Source organism: Squalius cephalus (assembly GCF_949319135.1).
Source record: "Squalius cephalus genome assembly, chromosome: 17".
Classification (NCBI taxonomy): Eukaryota; Metazoa; Chordata; class Actinopteri; order Cypriniformes; family Leuciscidae; genus Squalius; species Squalius cephalus.
Genome location: NC_137138.1, coordinates 17397826 through 17418131, shown reverse-complemented (window position 1 = coordinate 17418131; position 20306 = coordinate 17397826). Strand labels below are relative to the sequence as shown.

Below are 20306 nucleotides of genomic sequence, written 5' to 3'. Positions count from 1 at the left end.
GACTTTTAAGCTATAATTTCGATAATTTCACTAATTAAGAGCAGACACCAGCAACTGCTGCAGGATTTACATGGAATGGCAGTTGTGCTTCAAGACCCAGATTTTACATTGGACATCAAGTACCAAATTGTTTATTGGATCAATTTTGATGTTTCATGCTCTTGGCAGTGTAGTTAGTTAAATAAAAGTCACTAATTAAAAAGTTGTTTTATTAATTGAAGTTAAGCTGAAATTAAATGAAATCTAAATATTAGATGAAAAAGATTACAAATTACAATTGTTGCTCTGGCAACTAACTGAAATAACATAAGTTTAAGAGTACTTAAGTAGGCTACTTAAATTATACAAACATAAAACGGAAACAACATACAGTATTTTGAATGGAGATTCATTTTGAGATTTGCTAAAGTTTACATTCAACAGTATTACTAGTGTGTGTATATATATATATATCTGCATAAATCTGCATCGTTTATCCTTTTGATCTTTCATTCAAAAAATTGGCAAAAATCTAACCTTTCATTGAAGTAAAATAATTGAAAGTGGGGGGGGGGGAATCACATTATGAAATAAATGTTTTTCTCCAAAACACTTGGCCACAATTATTCATACCCCTAGAATGTTTTATGAATAAAATATCTCTGAAGTATATTCCCATTAATATTTACCTTTTTTAGCACACCAGGGTGACTATGACTTCGTGTTTCACAGGAGTTTAAATATGAGGAAACACAAAGGCCAAATTCCCTGAATCATCCATCACAATGAGTAAAACCAAAGAATATAGTTCTGATGTGCAGCAAAAGATTGTTGAGCTTCACAAAATAGAAAGTGGCTGTAAGACAATAGCTAAAGAATTGAAAATCCCCATTTTGACCATCAGGGCAATAATTAATAAGTTCCAATCAACTAAAGATGTTACGAATCTGCCAGGAAGAGGACGTGTGTCTATATTGTCTTAATGGACGGTGAGGATGAAAGTTTGAGTAGCCAAAGACTCTCCAAGGATCACAGATGGAGAATTGCAGAGATTAGTTGAGTCTTGGGGGTCAGAAAGCCTATTAAAAAAATCAAACAACCCCTACATCACATGTTGTTTGGGAGGTTTTCAAGAAAAATCCTCCTCGCTCCTCCAGAAACAAACTCCAGCATATTCAGTTGTCAGACATGACTGGATCTTCAAACGGCACAGGGTTCTGTGGTCAGATGAAACTAAAAAAGCTTTTTGGCAGCAAACACACTAGATGGGTTTGGTGCATACAAGGATAAAAAGTACCCCATGTGTACAATTTAATATACCATTGGATCTTTAATGTTGTGGGCATATTTTTCTGCTGGAGGTCCTGGACTTCTTATTCAGATACATGGCATTGTGGATTCTATCAAATATCAACAGATAAAAAATCAAAACCTGACGCCTTCTGCTAGAAATCTTATAATGGGCCGTGGTTGGATCTTCCATCAGGACAACGATCCAAAACAAACATCAAAATCAACACAAAAATGTGTTACGGAGCACAAAATGAAGCTTCTGCCATGACCGTCCAAGTTCCCTGACCTGATGAGTGGAGTGAACTGAAGAGAAGAAGCACCAACATGGATCTGGGAATCTGAAGGATCTGGAGAGATTCTAGATAGATAGATAGATAGATAGATAGATAGATATAAAGTGTATACTTTAAGTGAGCATTAGATGATGGCAAAGGTAATCTAAATGTAAAAACTGGGGGAATGAGCATGCATAATTAAATATCCGAAATCACCCAAAACAGATAAAAAAAAAACCTGTAATATTAGCTGATAATTAATGTGGTACAGCATGCGGTGCATGTTGAATTACCCTGGAATGCAGTTGCATAATTAGCCATATGCTATACATCATGGACAATATACACAAGATAACACAGAGGAGGACAAAAACAAAGGATTACATGTGTAAGCAGATCAAAGTGTGTAAGGTGATTATATATGTCTGTAATATGAAAAAGGAGAATTAAAGCCTGAAATCTGCATGAGTCATTCTCTTGTGCATGTGTGAAGTCGGTACAGAAGCTTGGGGCCAGTAGTTTCTAGAGCTTTTTGGATCATCTTTCAGATCTCCATCAGCGTGAGATAAATAGGATTTTCACATTATGATTAGTGTTTCAGAATAGCGGTCTGGGGGGCTGATTTTGGCTTTTATGTTTGTGTTTAATTAGCTTTGGGTATCACTCCATCTGCCTTTAAACTTCTCAATGCTCCATTCTGCTGATTTCTTTCATGTTGTAGCAGGTTTCACAGTTGCACCATCATCACATAAACACACAATCGGAACTGAGTGAAATTTTCCCCTGAAGTTTCATATTACAGATCACTACCTCAAGCTCACTTCTTTGTTAGCGTTCTGCGATGTGAGCAAGATTCCTTTTTTTTAATAAATTGCTGTCCACCATATTATTCACTTTATGAATTTTACTCTACTTAAAACCTGAATAAATAAAGTTAAACCTGAATAGAGTTCACAGCTTGAGTGGTTGGCGCAATTAGTCTTGTATAAGAGTGTCTGCGAAGCAATTTTTGCCTCATAATATAATTTTGAGGGAAAGAAGAAAAAACTAGGCATCATTTTACAATATTTACAGCTATTAAAACTAGAAAGTCGACACTAATTTACTGTACATAACTGAGTAAATCACTACTGATGAAGATCAATATAGTACTATTTGTTTCACTTAACTTTGACTTTATTTGAACAGAGAATCGTTTATTTAAAAGAACAAACTGATTCACTAAAAGGAAACAGACTTCTCACAGCTAAATGCAGATGTGAAAACACAACACGTGAGGTGAGCTACTCTCGACATTTGACATGGAAGTAAGTAACAGACAGAGACAGAGAAACAGGAAGTGAGGGTCAATTCTCATTCTGGGCTAATTGAATCAGTGCTTGTTTTAGCAGGGACAGCAGGGCTGGTTTTAGTCTTGCAGAAAGAGCAGTGATGCTCTTTATTTTGTTACTATTCTCTTTGGGTTCTGTAAAAATGCCCCCTTGTCTACCAGGCTTTCAGTTTGCTCTTTCAGTCTCCGGTGAGGCTCCCCCTCCTCTCAGTATGCATCGGCTTACATTTAATCTGTGTTTGACCAAGAGTGTCTGAGAGATAAGAAAATAGGTTTTGCTCACCGATGGCCTCCATGTGTGACTGGACTTGCAATTTAGTTACATTCACATCAGCGGAACCTCCCAAATATAAAAATAAAATTTCATTTTGTGGAAAAACACTTTGCCGCAGCTATAATTGGCTCTTTGAATTGCCTCTTATCTTCCATCATTAACAAAGAAGCTACATTTGTCTCAGCCATTACAATTGGATGCTTTGTTCAAGTGCGTTTCTTTTGTTAAATATTAGAAATGATCCATACAGTCATACAGAGGGATCTGGAAACACACTTTATTTACCAGTGTTACAGAGCTGCATGATTAATCGTTAAAAGATCGCGATCTCGATTCGAACACCCACACAATCTTATTTCTAAGTGACAATGATTCAGCTATGTCAATTAAAGCTTTGTCAAGTACGATAACAGCAAACAATCAACATTTAAATCTGCATTGGCACTGCTGCTAAACCAGAGAGAGCTGTTATCATGTAGCCTATATATATGAAACAGCTTCACAAACAGTCTTTTCAACCACACATATCATTATTTCTGAAGTACTTATCACAGAAGTACTGGGATAAAAGTTGACTGTTCGGATACAAACACTGATGTCTATGGTAGTGATAAAAATACAGGAAATCATATTTCAAAAGTAACTTTGTATCAATTACATAATTACGCCAGAGGACATGGTGGAGACAAGTGACTGTTAAAAACATTTATTTGTCACTGAATTGTTTATTGAAGAGATTAGTTCAAAACTGCTGATTCATCCATTAATGAACAAAAGTGAAGTCTTTATGAGTGAGTTAATGAGTCATTCATTCATTAAAAAAATCGAATTAAATATTTTTGTAATTGAAATAAAATGTCAATTTTGTCAGAACCTCTAGTAAATTACATGCTATTTTGCCTAGTTGTCTATTCTGAAATGTGGGAGAATCTTGATCTCTATTTAAAAAAAAAAAAAAAAATTGTGATTCTCAGTTTATTCAGAATCGTTATGTGAATAACACCTCAGCAGCTTAAATATGTCTTTAAGGAGCCTGTGAGCAGTAGGATCTAACTGTACGGCTCTGTCAGAGTCTGTGTGTTTCCACATGTACGAAATATATGTAATGAAGTGAAATGCTTATTGAATGTCTTCATTGATTCACTTGAGTAGATCATGTGACTTTGACTGCAGCAACATCCGCTAAATTAAAATCAGCTTTCTGTGAAGGTTGAATGTGTCATGTTCTGGCATGTTGTTGTAGTAAGTCACATGACTTGGGAGAATCAAGCAAGAACAGTCTTTAATAACACTTTAGAACACTCAGGAAACACAGAAAATAAAACAACCACGTAAAATCAAATGACAATCAACACCGAACAAAGAACCGTGAAAACTGAAAGCTTAAATACACAAGGGATTCTAGTCAACAGAAACAGCTGCGTAACAATCAGTAAACAAGGAATCTAACGAGTGGTGGGAAAATGGGAACAAAGGAAACAGGTACAGGAACAAGAACTAAACCAAAACAGAATACACATGACAATAGTCCCCCGGTGCAAAAGTACGTCCTTGCACTGTAGAAAACAGTTCAACAGAGGAAGGAAGGAGGGGGTTCAGGGGAATGACTTGGAGCTGGGGAGAGATGTAACCAAGGAGGGGCAGGCAGAACAGTCAATAGGGGAGTGGGAGGAGGGAGGAGAGATGGATGGAGGAGACAGCTGAAGACCCAGAGCACAGCCAGGACAATGGCCCACGGCGGAACCGATGGGGGGAGGAGCCAGGGTGGAGTCAGATGACCGACTACCAGAGGTGGAGCTAGGAGAGTTTGAGACCTAGGCGGAGGAGACACAGAGACCAGAACACACCGTAGGTCCTGGTGGCCAAGGCGGAGCCGTTGTGATAAGCGGTCGAGGTTAAACCAGGGTGCCGGAGGACTGAGGCGTAGCTGGTGGGACTGGCGAAGCCAGAGGGGTGAAGGGACGAAGCACAGCTGCTGTGCTCAGGTGTCGGCTCTAGCATCGAGGTGCTCAAGGCTCGGGCTCTGTGCTTGCGGTGGGCTCTGGCAGAATGTCTATAGCCCCTTTCACACAGAGCGTTGATCCCAGAAAATTGCCATAAAATTGAGTGCCTTCTGTGTGAACGCAAACACCTAGTAACATTGCCGGGATCAGTCCCGGAACGCGCCCTGTGTGAACAAAAGGTAGGACCAGTGCCATAAGGGGTGTGTCGTATTGATGACGCTGAAGCTGAGATAGTTCGTCAGATTAGTGGAACGGTACGCGATGAGCTAGTTTATGATCGAATCAGACAGAAATGCACAAGCGTGGTTTCTCTAGAGAGAAATCGCAGATCAGAAGCAAACTTAAGACGCTGCAGAGACATTACAGGTCACATCCAGATGTCACGTGTCTTTACGGGATCTCAAAGGAATGTGTGTTTACGTGCGCAGAAGATTCCAGAAAATCACATCCAGTGTGAATGAACTAAAATTATCGGTGTATTTTCTGGAATCTCTGTGTGAAAGGGGCTTGTGATGTCTTCCTCTGCAGTGCAGACGGTGTAGGGGGACCCACATCTCACCAGCACTCTGCAAAGCTCCCTCTAGGTGTTCCTTGGACCGCATGTTGAGGTTGGTGTAATAAAAGATGCAGAGCGAGCGGTCAGGGTAGTGAGTGAGGCACACCAGATCTATGAAATCCCTTGTGTGGTCCTCGAGGGAACGTACCTCCGGAAAAGGCGGACTGCAGGATTATCCATCCTTTCTTTTCTTTTGGTTCTGGCAGGTGGTTGTAATAAATCACACAACAGAGGATAATCCAGCAATAACAGTCTTTAATAACAACACAACATTCAGGAAATAGGAAATCAGGAAATATACACTCAAATGACAATCAACAGCAAACAAAGAACAACTTCTGATTTGATTGGCGGTTGGCAACCATCTTTAGAGGTGCATTACCACCACCTACCAGACTGGAGTGTGGAGCAATAGTTGCATGCAGGACAAACAAAGAACTGTGAGAACTGAAGGCTTGAATTCACAAGGGAGGCTAATCAACAGAAACTGAAACAGGTGCGTGACAATCGGTAATCAAGGAAACTAGCTAGTGGTGGGAAAATGGGAACAAAGGAAACAGGTACAGGAACTAGAACTTAACCAAAACAGAACATACACATGACAGCATGTCTATAGCATGTATTTTAAACCCAGATCGATTCAGTGTTACATTGGGTAGTTTGCTCAAATTCATTCATTCATTCATTCATTCATTCATTCATTCATTCATTCATTCATTCATTCCTTCCTTCCTTCCTTCCTTCCTTCCTTCCTTCCTTCCTTCCTTCCTTCCTTCCTTCCTTCCTTCCTTCCTTCCTTCCCATTGTGGCTTGTTCTGGGCAAGAACTGTGCAGCTGGTGTAGTTCACGCATATTTGCATGAGTCTAAATAGGCAGTGTGATCTGATGAGGTGTAATCCCGCAAGCAGCATTCACACAGATGCTCGGCTCAGTACTGGATCTTGAGAGGAAGATGAGCAGGATGAAGATGTTCCTGTGGGACGAGCTCCACGCAGCCTCCTCTCTCCATGCTTCTCCTGCCAATTAGCTCTCACTGGTGCAATGCGTGTGTTGTTAGTGTGTGTGTGTGCTAAAACATCTGCCTGTGTGGCCGGTGTAAGCACAGAGCCTTATTATAGCTGAAATCTTTTCACAATCTGTGCCTGTGATAAGTGCTAGTGATTTTATCACTGGCTGACACGCGCGCTCATTGCAAAAGAGATGATGTCATCTTGCCTCAAAGCCTTGGAAATATCGGAGGGATTATTATGCAGCGTCAAAGACAAAATGTGTGTGTGTATGTGTGTGTGTGTGTGTGAGCAGGTGATCATTTGGCAAATTCAACAGCTCTATTCCAGGACTCTCACTGTTTGCCTCTCTGTTAGCTGTAAAGAAGTGATACCAATATTTAATTATGTAAATAATTGACTATTATTTTTCAATTACTGTCATGTTCAACTTTATGCTGATAACACTGTCATATATTTATATAAATCTGACAAATTCAACTCTCTTCTGTCTGATTTTAATATTTTACAAGATTGGCTTTTGGATAATAAGTCCTTTATTGGGGTTGACACGTTGGCCACAATTATTGGCACACTTTTATTAAATACTTTTTGCAATCTCCTTTTGCCAAGATAACAGCTCTGAGTCTTCTTCTATAATGCCTGATGAGTTTGGAGAACACCTGACAAGAGATCAGAGACCATTCCTCCATACAGAATCTCTCCAGATCCTTCAGATTCCCAGATCCATGTTGGTGCTTCTTCTCTTCAGTTCACTCCACTCATCAGGTCAGGGAACTGGGACGGTCATGGCAGAAGCTTCATTTTGTGCTCCGTAACACATTTTTGTGTTGATTTTGATGTCTGTTTTAGATGTTTTAGTGTTCCTGATGGAAGATCCAACCACGGCCCATTATAAGATTTCTAGCAGAGGCCGTCAGGTTTTGATTTTTTATCTGTTGATATTTGATAGAATCCACAATCATGTATCTGAATAAGAAGTCCAGGACCTCCAGCAGAAAAATATGCCCACAACATTAAAAATCCAATGATATATTAAATTGTACACATGGGGTACTTTTTATCCTTGTATGCACCAAACCCATCTAGTGTGTTTGCTGCCAAAAAGCTTTTTTAGTTTCATCTGACCACAGAACCCTGTGCCGTTCGAAGTTCCAGTCATGTCTGACAACTGAATATGCTGGAGTTTGTTTTTGGATGAGCGAGGAGGATTTTTCTTGAAACCCTCCCAAACAACATGTGGGGATGTAGGGGTTGTTTTTATTTTTTTCTTCTGACCCCAAGACTCAACTAATCTCTGCAATTCTCCATTCTTGAAGAGTCTTTGGCCACTCAAACTCTCCTCCTCACTGCGCATTAAGACAATATAGACACACGTCCTCTTCCTGGCAGATTCGTAACATCTTTAGTTGATTGGAACTTATTAATTATTGCCCATATGGTCAAAATGGGGATTTTCAATTCTTTGGCTATTTTCTTACAGCCACTCTCTCTTTTGTGATTCTCAACAATCTTTTGCTGCACATCAGAACTATATTCTTTGGTTTTACTCATTGTGATGGATGATTCAGGGAATTTGGCCTTTGTGTTTCCTCATATTTAGCTAGACAATTTCACCCTGGTGTGCTAAAAAAAGGTAAATATTAATGGGAATATACTTATTATATATATTTATATTTTACTCATAAACAATTATAGGGGTGCTAATAATTGTGGCCAATGTGTTTTGGAGAAAAACATTTATTTCATAATGTGATTTTCCCCTCCACTTTCAATTCTTTTACTTTAATGAAAGGTTAGATTTTTGCTAATTTTTTGAATGAAAGATCAAAAGGATAAATGATGCAGATTTATTTTTTTACAGCCATTTTTGATCATATTTACCAGGGGTGCCATTAATTCTGACCACAACTGTATATCTTGATATTTATATATTTTCTCAGAGACTTCAATTCGATGAAACCACAATTTTGTACACTTTTCACCAATATAACAAATACATTTAGTCACACACAGTATAGTATGTATATTATCGTAAACAGCAGACATTACCACATATATTTTTTACCGATATGAAGTTTGGGGTCAGCAAGAATCTTTTTTTTTTTTTTCAGCAAGGATGTATTAAATTGATCAAACAGTAAAAACTAATATTTTATATGTCAAATTAATGCTGTTCTGTTGAACTTTCTTTTTATCAAAAAATCCTAGGAATTTTTTTTAAATTATGGTTTCATTCATGGTTTTCCACTTTGATAATAATAATAAATGTTTATTGAGCACCAAATCATCATATTAGAATGATTTCTCAAGGATCATGTGACTCTGAAGACTGGAGTAATAGACAACATTGCCATCTCAGGAATACATCACATTTTATAATATTTATTCAAAACTGAAAACAGTTAAATTGTAAATTGTACTGAAATTATAAAATAATATTTCACAATATTACTATTTTTACTATATTTTTGAACAAATAAATCCAGCTGGGTGAGTGTAAGAGATTTATTTTTTATAAACATTAAAAATCTTCCCGACTCCAAACTTTTGAGCGTTAGTGTATAAAATGTCACTTTTTAAATGATGAAGCAATTTAATATTGTAATCTGATTTTTTTTAAACAATTCATTGAAATTAATTGAATTCCAATTCACAAGTTTTTTTTAGTTTTTTTTTTTTACAAAAATACTAACCTTATATGAAAACATATTTTATGATCCAATCCTTTAGGAACAAAAAAATTATGGCCAAATAAAACAATCGCAATATTCACTATTTCACCTAATTTCATTCCGGCAGAATAATAATCTTAAACATGGTGAATATTCCCTAAATCACACAGTACTATATGGAGTAGGGCACTTCAATCCGGTGAGACATATTCTCTGTGGTTTGTATACACAGCAGGTGTCGGGCTCTCCATTTGGCACGCTGTGGCAGGCATTTAGCTAATGTCAAGTGGATTTGCCTGAATGTTTTGCCACTAATGGAAATGTGGATTGAACAGCAAAGGCAAACTTAGACGTTATCAATTAGCTGCTTTCAATGACTGTGAAACATGATACAATCACAGATGATGGTGTTTTTTCATATAAGACACACACATTCTCCTCATTAGCCTGTAGTGTGCCTGTGCCCTCAGCATTTCTTGTGTGTGTGTGTGTGTGTGTGTGTGTGTGTGTGTGTGTGTGTGTGTGTGTGTGTGTGTGTTATGTTTATGTTTAATCAGCATCACAGGTCAGCAGTGTGTGAGAGTGTGTACGGCAGTAAATGGAGACTCGGAGCAGATGGAGGCATGTTTTGCACAGATGTCTTAGCGGCTGGCCTCAGATATGTTTCCTTGAGCACTCTGGTCATGTGCCACCAGATCTTGGGGGTTCCTTCAAGTAGAATAAAGCAGAATAAAGCAGTGCTGAAACTGGGTAAGACAAGTTTAAAAAAATAAATTAAAAAAGCCATCCAAATTAGTATTATTATCAGACCAGACCAAACCAAATCAAGCTCGCTGAATCATTATTATTTGCCCCTTAGTTTCACAGACAGTCAGGTCTTACTGACATTTAGAGCCACGTATAATAGATGCCCAGCTTGAGAAGGGTTCAGTCCAGGTATATCGCCAAACCCATCTCTTCTGTGCTCCTGGAAAGTAAGATGTTCCTGTGATCTACTAAAGTGACCCTCTTGTCACAGTGCTGTCTTAAATATTTGAACACATTTGAGACAAAACCATTTCCCTTTGTCATCCTTTGCGCCTAACTGTCTGTAATTGTGCCTAGAAATAATTGAGCAACCACCAAATAAATTTCAAGAGACACAATAATCTTAATTTTGGAGATACAGTAAGAAATATGAAGTCACTAATATTTTGATGTTTCTGAGTGAAATGCAGATCATACGGCACAACACTATTCCCCTTGAGTGTTACAAAACTATAAAACCCATTTCAAGTTATCACACACAGAAGATACATTGAGCCACATGCTGTAACCAGACAATCTCACACATGAACATGAATGTTTCTTATGAGATTGTATATTTTTTAATTCATATGTATGTCTCCTGATAGCCCTGTTTTCTGCAGTAAATGCCCTTCAAATTTATCTATGAGACATTAAGTTAATAATAATATATATAACTAATTAACATTTATGCAAAGTAGTTTTTGTGATGTACAGTAAATGTCACAAATTAATTATAATGTTGTAATATATATATATACACCATATATAATACTTCAATTGATGATAATATTTATGCAAAATCACAAAAATATTTTTTTGTGATGTAAATGCTCACAAATTAATTAAAATGGTCAAAATAATTAAAATCTTTGGGTTAGTTAGTTAGCAATTTTGAACCTTTCATATTAAAGAGTTAATATGTGAAGAACTGTTGTATTGTTCCTGATCAGTCTTTCGGTTCTGTGCCCTGTCCAGCCCATAATATATATGTATATACACTGTTAAATTTTTCAGTGTGAAATTACTGTACTGTATATTTCAGGTTAATAATTGTTACTTTCACAGTACGACTTTTCTTGTGTCTAACTGCACTAAAAAGTGTTTTTACTGTGAGTTTACAGTATTGGAAAACACAATTTACTGTAAACAAACAACATCATACTGTATTTCTACAGTGCATATGTACTATTAAGGTACCCAGCATGTAGTGTTGCATGAATAGATTATGTTGTGGAGTTTCTTGATTTTTGTTGGATTTATCTGTGCTGCTGAACTTATTTTTGCTTCGCTTTTAGCCATTTGTGTTGGTTTATTTTGTAATGTTGGTTTATGTTGTATAAACATTTTATTATTTGTTGAGTGTCACCATTGTTTTTTTCTTTGTCAAGTATTGATGTCTGTGCATCATTAGGTGATGTTTTCAAGATGATGTCACATCTTTCACAGATGAATCTCAGCAGTTGCTTCACTATTGTTAAAGATCCATCTACAAACAGTTATGAATTTGAAATAAGTTATTGGTACATCTTCATGCTTAAGTAATAACTAACACAAAATCTTCATATACATGCTAGGAATAGTTTGACTAAACTATTTAATATTCCAGCTTGTCATCATTTTAACAAATGTTTTTTATTTGTCACATTTCTGAATTGGCTAGAACATAAATATGGATATGAGTACAGAGAGTCCAAGATCCCAAGCTAATGGAGCACTAATCACCATTATGGTGACTGATTACAAATTACTGTTGTAAAGAAAACATTTATTACAGTGGCATGATTAAAGACAACATTATAATGTGAAATCACAGTAAAACAAGAGCAGTAAGTTACTGTGATGTCAGCATTATTTTGTTGTTGATTAACAGTAATTTGTAAGAAAATGACCCAGCATGCATTGATTTCACAGTAAATTTCAGACTACAGTAAATTATTGGAAAATAATACTTAAAAATCTAATCCTGTAAATTATTTACATGAATTATTATGTATATATATATACAGTGAGGAAAATAAGTATTTGAACACCCTGCTATTTTGCAAGTTCTCCCACTTGGAAATCATGGAGGGGTCTGAAATTGTCATCGTAGGTGCATGTCCACTGTGAGAGACATAATCTAAAAAAAAAAAAAAATCCAGAAATCACAATGTATGATTTTTTAACTATTTATTTGTATGATACAGCTGCAAATAAGTATTTGAACACCTGAGAAAATCAATGTTAATATTTGATACAGTAGCCTTTGTTTGCAATTACAGAGGTCAAACGTTTCCTGTAGTTTTTCACCAGGTTTGCACACACTGCAGGAGGGATTTTGGCCCACTCCTCCACACAGATCTTCTCTAGATCAGTCAGGTTTCTGGGCTGTCGCTGAGAAACACGGAGTTTGAGCTCCCTCCAAAGATTCTCTATTGGGTTTAGGTCTGGAGACTGGCTAGGCCACGCCAGAACCTTGATATGCTTCTTACAGAGCCACTCCTTGGTTATCCTGGCTGTGTGCTTCGGGTCATTGTCATGTTGGAAGACCCAGCCTCGACCCATCTTCAATGCTCTAACTGAGGGAAGGAGGTTGTTCCCCAAAATCTCGCAATACATGGCCCCGGTCATCCTCTCCTTAATACAGTGCAGTCGCCCTGTCCCATGTGCAGAAACCCCCCCCCCAAAGCATGATGCTACCACCCCCATGCTTCACAGTAGGGATGGTGTTCTTGGGATGGTACTCATCATTCTTCTTCCTCCAAACACGTTTAGTGGAATTATGACCAAAAAGTTCTATTTTGGTCTCATCTGACCACATGACTTTCTCCCATGACTCCTCTGGATCATCCAAATGGTCATTGGCAAACTTAAGACGGGCCTTGACATGTGCTGGTTTAAGCAGGCGAACCTTCCGTGCCATGCATGATTTCAAACCATGACGTCTTAGTGTATTACCAACAGTAACCTTGGAAACGGTGGTCCCAGCTCTTTTCAGGTCATTGACCAGCTCCTCCCGTGTAGTTCTGGGCTGATTTCTCACCTTTCTTAGGATCATTGAGACCCCACGAGGTGAGATCTTGCATGGAGCCCCAGTCCGAGGGAGATTGACAGTCATGTTTAGCTTCTTCCATTTTCTAATGATTGCTCCAACAGTGGACCTTTTTTCACCAAGCTGCTTGGCAATTTCCCCGTAGCCCTTTCCAGCCTTGTGGAGGTGTACAATTTTGTCTCTAGTGTCTTTGGACAGCTCTTTGGTCTTGGCCATGTTAGTAGTTGGATTCTTACTGATTGTATGGGGTGGACAGGTGTCTTTATGCAGCTAACGACCTCAAACAGGTGCATCTAATTTAGGATAATAAATGGAGTGGAGGTGGACATTTTAAAGGCAGACTAACAGGTCTTTGAGGGTCAGAATTCTAGCTGATAGACAGGTGTTCAAATACTTATTTGCAGCTGTATCATACAAATAAATAGTTAAAAAAACATATATTGTGATTTCTGGATTTTTTTTTTTTTAGATTATGTCTCTCACAGTGGACATGCGATGACAATTTCAGACCCCTCCATGATTTCCAAGTGGGAGAACTTGCAAAATAGCAGGGTATTCAAATACTTATTTTTAGAGGTGGGCATAGATTAATTTTTTTAATCTAGATTAATCTAGATTAATTTTGAAATTAATCTAGATTAATCTAGATTAAAATGGCTCATTTGAATTCTGCCGAAGGCATTCAGAATATGTGTGCTACCCAAATAATGACTATAAAAGTAAGTCTTTGAGAACGGGTTTCTCAAGCCAGGTGGCGCATTAGACCAGGGGCTCATCTCCTGTTTCCAAAATGCATCACAAACTGCTTGAGAAAGCTGTTCTACTCACTGTAAAGGTTACTACTGTACTGTTACCGTCCGTAGGCAACATTAGGTAGGCCTATGTTATTATCAACTACTATAGGCTATCAATTAGGGATGGGCGATATGGCCTAAAATCCATATTGTGATATACATTGCAGCCTCTTGCGATAACGATATATATTATAATAAAACCATTTCAGAACAGGTTACACAGACCCTGCTAAATTACTGCTAAATGTTTTTGTTTTTTTGAAAGGGTGTATGTAGTTTTGAGAACATATATTGTGCAAAACTGTAAGTATACAACATAATTTTGCAGATAAATAAAATTTAAGTACACTAGCTGCAGAGACTTAAGTAGGTCTAATGTTTATTATGGCTTGGAGCTTATGAAACCCCAAATTTAAAATTAGAATATTGTCTAACCGATGTCTTTTCAGTTAAAAAGAAACAACAACGATTCTTAAAATCGGGCGCTTTTAATAAAAAGAGATTATGTGCTACACCACTCACTAAGATATATTGGGAATAATACGCGCGCGCTGGTATTCAGTGATATGTTTCGTTTTGAATTTGAGGTGGTAGAACGGATTAGTCGTGTGTTAACTTACCGAACTGTTACACCACACAGTCTACGTCGGACGGCTTAAATCCGAACCAAGTCCAAATAATGGATGTTGCACGGATCTTTTACACCAGCTTTCACTTTCAGCCGTGTTTACTTAAGATGACGACGAATATGATGCGTTCCAGCCGGGTGTTCCTCGCGGCCGCGGGTAGATTGCGTCATCATAGCTTGTGTAGCTTGAGCCAGCTCCCAACCCAATTTGGAGAATAGATTAACGGCGATATTTTTTTTATCGCGCGATAAGAGTCTCGCGTTAACGCAGCGCGTTAACGCCGATAACGGCCCACCACTACTTATTTTCCTCACTGTATATATATATATATATATATATATAAATAAAGTTCTGTCATGAAACTCTAGATGGCGCAGGCTGACAGGCCCTTAACTCAACCTGTTTGCAATCATCATTCTCTATAGGGCACAGCTGATTGGATCCTGCTGTATCAGTAGCCAATGAGCTCGCATGCTCAAACTTCAAATCCTTGGTTAGCATTTGCTGTAGCAGTGCGCTTTCAGAAACCCTCCACCTTCCCCAACTCCACCTGTAGATCTGCTACGCATAATTCATGTATGCTATATTGTACAGCAGCAGCATGTTTCACTAATATCTATATATCTATATTCAGGCACACTGCTGGCTGGCCATGAGATGTGACGGCATGGCCACCCCTTCCGCACTGTGATTTATATGTAATGAAAGTGAAATTTTAGCTACTAAATCAAGGCTGGGGGAGAATTGGCCATGGAGCAGGAGCAGAATTATTAACAGTGAGAGAGATGCCAGCCAGAGAGCTCATATACTGTATACTAAGAGCTCATAAATGGCCACATATGTATGCAGTAGGGAGATCCATGACCAGGAGTCCCTTTTATTCACAGGTACACGAGCTAACAGCTCCGATGGCCTTCTGAACTCCTATGGCTCCCATTAGCGATGAGGCATGAATCATGCTTTTGCAGGGTCTGTAAAAGACACGTATATTATAAGACATGATATTGTTATGAATTAACCTGCCTTGTTATCCCCAGGCTGATTTATTTCAGGTAACAGATAGGGAATTTTCACATCGTTTCTCTGTGTCACAGCTCCCCCAACTTTTACGGACACGCCACCGCAGTATGTGGAGGCCAAAGAGGGGGGCAGCATCACTCTGAGCTGCACGGCCTTTGGCAATCCCAAACCTTCAGTCAGCTGGCTTAGGGAGGGAGACCCCGTACAGGACAGCAGCAAATACAAGGTGAGCAAACACATCTCTTATATTTGAATATTAACTTTGGTCATGAAATCTACGGGATATTCTAAATTGGGGGATATTTTATAATGTAAACTTAAAATATTAGTATAGTTTCTTGTTTCTAGTAAGTTATGTATTTATTTTTTGCCCTCTCTCTGACCATTTGTTATGATTGGCTAACAATGTCGTTCATCTGCGCTGGCCAAGTTGCTTAATACTAAAATATGTGTCGTATGCAACGTTGCCATGTCTCCGAATAAGCGGTTTTGAGCTTTTTTATTATTATTTTCATATTTATATAAATGTTATTTAAAAAAGAGAATTCTTTCCAGAATATAGGTGTGAGACATTTAAATTTCTTTGGGAAATGTTTGTGTGGCAGTGTGAAAATCATGATATACTGTTGTAAATCTTAGTATGTGACAGCCCTAGTGTTGTAGTTACCTGAAGAATGCCTGTGTAGTTTGATTGATATGCTTCTCTGCACAAATACAGGATTGCAGTTGCCACAGTGAGGGCTCAGGATATTTGATGACGGTGGAAATTACAGGTCATAGGCACTTTGTCATCTCTTTTCCTCTATCTTTACTTTTGCTCAATTTCCATCTTCAAACTACCATAGTCATGGCCCCAAATCCAGCCCTCCATGAGGTTATCAGTGGCCCGCCATCGCAGTTAAATTGCTGCTTCTGTGTCTAAAATGCAAACAAGTAACATGCATTGAAAGTGCCACAACACTCACTTGCAGTTTTATAGATTTTTGTTGAATACATTTTTTTTTAATTCTCACTTTATCATTCATTTTAATAACCAGAATACGTGAACACTGCCATTACTAATCTCTGACCTTGACGAAAGATTTTTTTTTATTTCTAGTTTATTCAGTTCAAAAGTTAATATATGAAATATAAAAAAATATTTGTTCCTTTTTTTTTTCTTCTTCTTTTTTTGGGTATTTCTATTAATCAGGAATCCTGAAAACATGCATCAGAGTTTCCACAAGAATATTAAGCAACAATTTTTAACGTATAATAACAAGAAATGTTTCTTGAACATATTAGAATGATTTCTGAAGGATCATGTGACACTTAAGACTAGAGTAATGATGCTGAAAATTCAGCTTTGCCATTAAGAATAAAGTACATTTTAAAAGATATTTAAGTCAATTACAGTTTGAATTGTTATAATATGGTTATAATCTTGTAATAAAAATGACCTTCTTTAAAAAGTTTGCCATATTTCACCCTCTTGTCTAAAAGTGTCCTTCAAACTAAGCAGTTTGAGTGTCCCTTCTATATTTTGTTTAAACTTACTCTGTCAAATTGGACAAATCAAGCTGCAGTTTTAACAGTAGTTGCACGGCCTGTAGAAACATCTAATTAATCCCCCTCAGCCTTGTCATATACCCTAGTGGTTTAGCCCTAGACCCCTGACCATCTCAGTGCTCGTAACTGTGCTCATTTTAACTACGTGTCGTGGAGGTGTCCCTTGGGCCTCTTATGTTCACAGTGCTGTGTAATTAGGAACCAAATAAATCGTTCTTGTGTTTCAGCACTAATGGAATTTCTCCTCTTGAGTGACGTCTTTTATATATTTCATCAAATGAGCCTTCCATGATATGAAACAGACTCTTAGATTCCCTTGTCGAAACCAGCATCTAAATACTGGCCTTTTTCTCACAAGTGATCCATTGATTGTGGCTCATCAAAACCGGCAAACCAAACATAGTGAACCAAACTGTCAAATGCTTCCTGAGTATAAACCATCTGCTCGCTGAAGACTAAGCAAAGAGATCCCTACAGGAGCGGATGGCTTAGTTCTCTGCCTGAAAAGAGTTTGATTTATAAAAGCCCATCGAGAGATCTCCATCACACACATAACAGAGCAATGACAGCCTGTCAGTGACTAGCTTTGCTTGGTGATTGAACACTTTTGAAGTAAGGTGTGATAATATCAGGAACAATGGTATTCGTTGCTTGTGATATTCGTTGTATTCGATTTGAGTGATGGCAAGCTCTTTGTTTAGTCAAAATACTGTAGCATGTTGTTTTGACTGATTAGATCTATAATGTTATTTACAGACGAAATAAACTTCTGCATCGACTTTTTTGTTTAAAGCATAATGATGGGGTAGGCTAGTATCTACTTAATAATGTACTATAGTCTTTGGAAGAGAGGACTCCCTACCAAATTTTTGTATCTTATTAAGACCCATTCACAGCATGAACAATAACAATATTGTCCACACCAACCCAATATATTGTTCTGTTTATTCTAAGCATTCACAGCAGTTTTGTAATCTGCCGCTTTAAATGCTCAATTTTTTTTTTTAAAGCAGGGTGGATTCTGATTGGCTGCCAATATTTTTAGCATTCATCAGCTCAGAAAAATAGTTCAGAATGTGATTCAGTTTCACTGTGCAGTTATGGTTGTGGAATCATTATTCTTTTCTTTTAGAATAATTTTCAGAGCTGTATCTTTATTGTTATCGTTATAGTTATCGTCCTTGTTGTGAACTTTTTCAGCACCCTTGGTTCTGGAAGTATAAGAACTATAAACCAATGAAGCTTTGTGAACGACATTATCAAAATAAAAAGGATGGATAAATGATGTTGATTATTTATAAACATATATGTATGTTTATTGCAAAATATGCTTATATACAGTATATATATAAGCATATTTTGCAATAAACATACATATATGTTTATAAATAATCAACATCATTTATCCATCCTTTTTATTTTGATTATATATATATATATATATATTTTTTTTTTAAATGATTATTTTTAAATAAGTGTGAGTTTTCCTACATCTTGAAACTTTTAGCTTTATATATGGAGGTAATCTTTGAAGGATGAACAATAATGTTTAGGTCATCAAATTATAAGTAACATTATGATAGTATTTGAGTTTTGAAGTGCTGGAAAAAGATGTGTGACGCACTTGAAAGCATTTTACTATTACTATGGTTACAGTTAGTGTTACTACATTAAATCCATTGGTTAATGTTGCTGATTTGTGGACTTAAAGCCTACAGCTAGTTCATTGACGCCACAATGTTTCTCCTGGTTTCCACGTCAGCGCTGTTTGATCTAATAGAGATCTACAGTTAATAACGGAGAAATTTGAATGTGTCAGGCTTCCTGGAAGGATGAAGTAGGAGACGAACACGAAGATGATGAATTCCAAGATTTTAATTCTCAATATAAACAAATACAAACAAAAAGGGAGCGTGTGCTCAGAACATAGATAAACCTAACATAAACACATTGACCGACAAGTGAGGAGTGAACAGAAGGAACTTAAATACACAGACAGATGAACACAAGACAGGTGATGCAGATGATGATGACGAACAGGTGGGTAATGAAGGGAGTGAGTTCAGGTGTGGAAACAAGGAGGATTCTGGGAACTGTAGTGCAGACAGGACGATGACAGAGTGAATGTGACATTACTCCCCCCTCCCGGTAGGCGCGTCCTCGCGCCGTAGAAAGACCAAAGGGGTGGGAGGGTGGGCGCCCTGGAGGCTGACGGGGAAGACAAGGCAAGCGAGACAAGGCAGGAAGCCTCCAGGGCGGAGCAGACTGTGGGTGTGGTCACGGTGGAGCAGGCTGTGGGCGTGGCCAGGACGGAGACGACCCCTCGGGCGTGGCCAGTACGGAGACGACCCCTCGGGCGGCCACGGCGGTGAGGACCCCTCGGGCGGCCATGGCGGTGAGGACCCCTCGGGCGGCCACGGCGGTGAGGACCCCTCAGGCGACCACGGCGGTGAGGACCCCTCAGGCGACCACGGCAGTGAGGACCCTTCGGGTGGCCATGGCGGTCCGGACCCTTCGGGTGGCCAAGGCGGTGCGGACCCTTCGGGTGGCCATGGCGGAGAAGACCCTTCAGGTGGCCATTGCGGAGAAGACCCTTCAGGTGGCCACGGCGGAGAAGACCCTTCAGGTGGCCACGGCGGAGAAGACCCTTCAGGTGGCCACGGCGGAGAAGACCCTTCAGGTGGCCACGGCGGAGAAGACCCTTCAGGTGGCCATGGTGGTGAGGACCCCTCAGGTGGCCATGGCCCCTCGAGTGGCCAGGACGGAGATCTATGGCCCCCCCCAAAAAAATACTTGGGAAAAGTCCCGGGTACCAGAGAGGGCTCGGTGCTGGGCAGATCCAGCGACGAGGGCTCGGTGCTGGGCGGATCCAGCGACGAGGGCTCGGTGCTGGGCGGATCCAGCGACGAGGGCTCGGTGCTGGGCGGATCCAGCGACGAGGGCTCGGTGCTGGGCGGATCCAGCGACGAGGGCTCGGTGCTGGGCGGATCCAGCGACGAGGGCTCGGTGCTGGGCGGATCCAGCGACGAGGGCTCGGTGCTGGGCGGATCCAGCGACGAGGGCTCGGTGCTGGGCGGATCCAGCGACGAGGGCTCGGTGCTGG

The 20306-nt window shown here is 39.1% G+C and overlaps 1 protein-coding gene across 8 annotated transcripts in view; it reads left to right on the top strand.

Annotated features, from left to right (window-relative positions):
• igsf9bb (immunoglobulin superfamily, member 9Bb) overlaps nucleotides 1-20306 on the top strand; it is a 122866-nt gene that overhangs the window by 40693 nt on the left and 61867 nt on the right. For all 8 annotated transcript variants that reach the window (XM_079846512.1, XM_079846510.1, XM_079846508.1 and 5 more), the window contains exon 4: nucleotides 15730-15881. In XM_079846512.1, the coding sequence (XP_079702638.1) occupies nucleotides 15730-15881 (152 nt within the window). The remainder of the gene's footprint in view (nucleotides 1-15729; nucleotides 15882-20306) is intronic.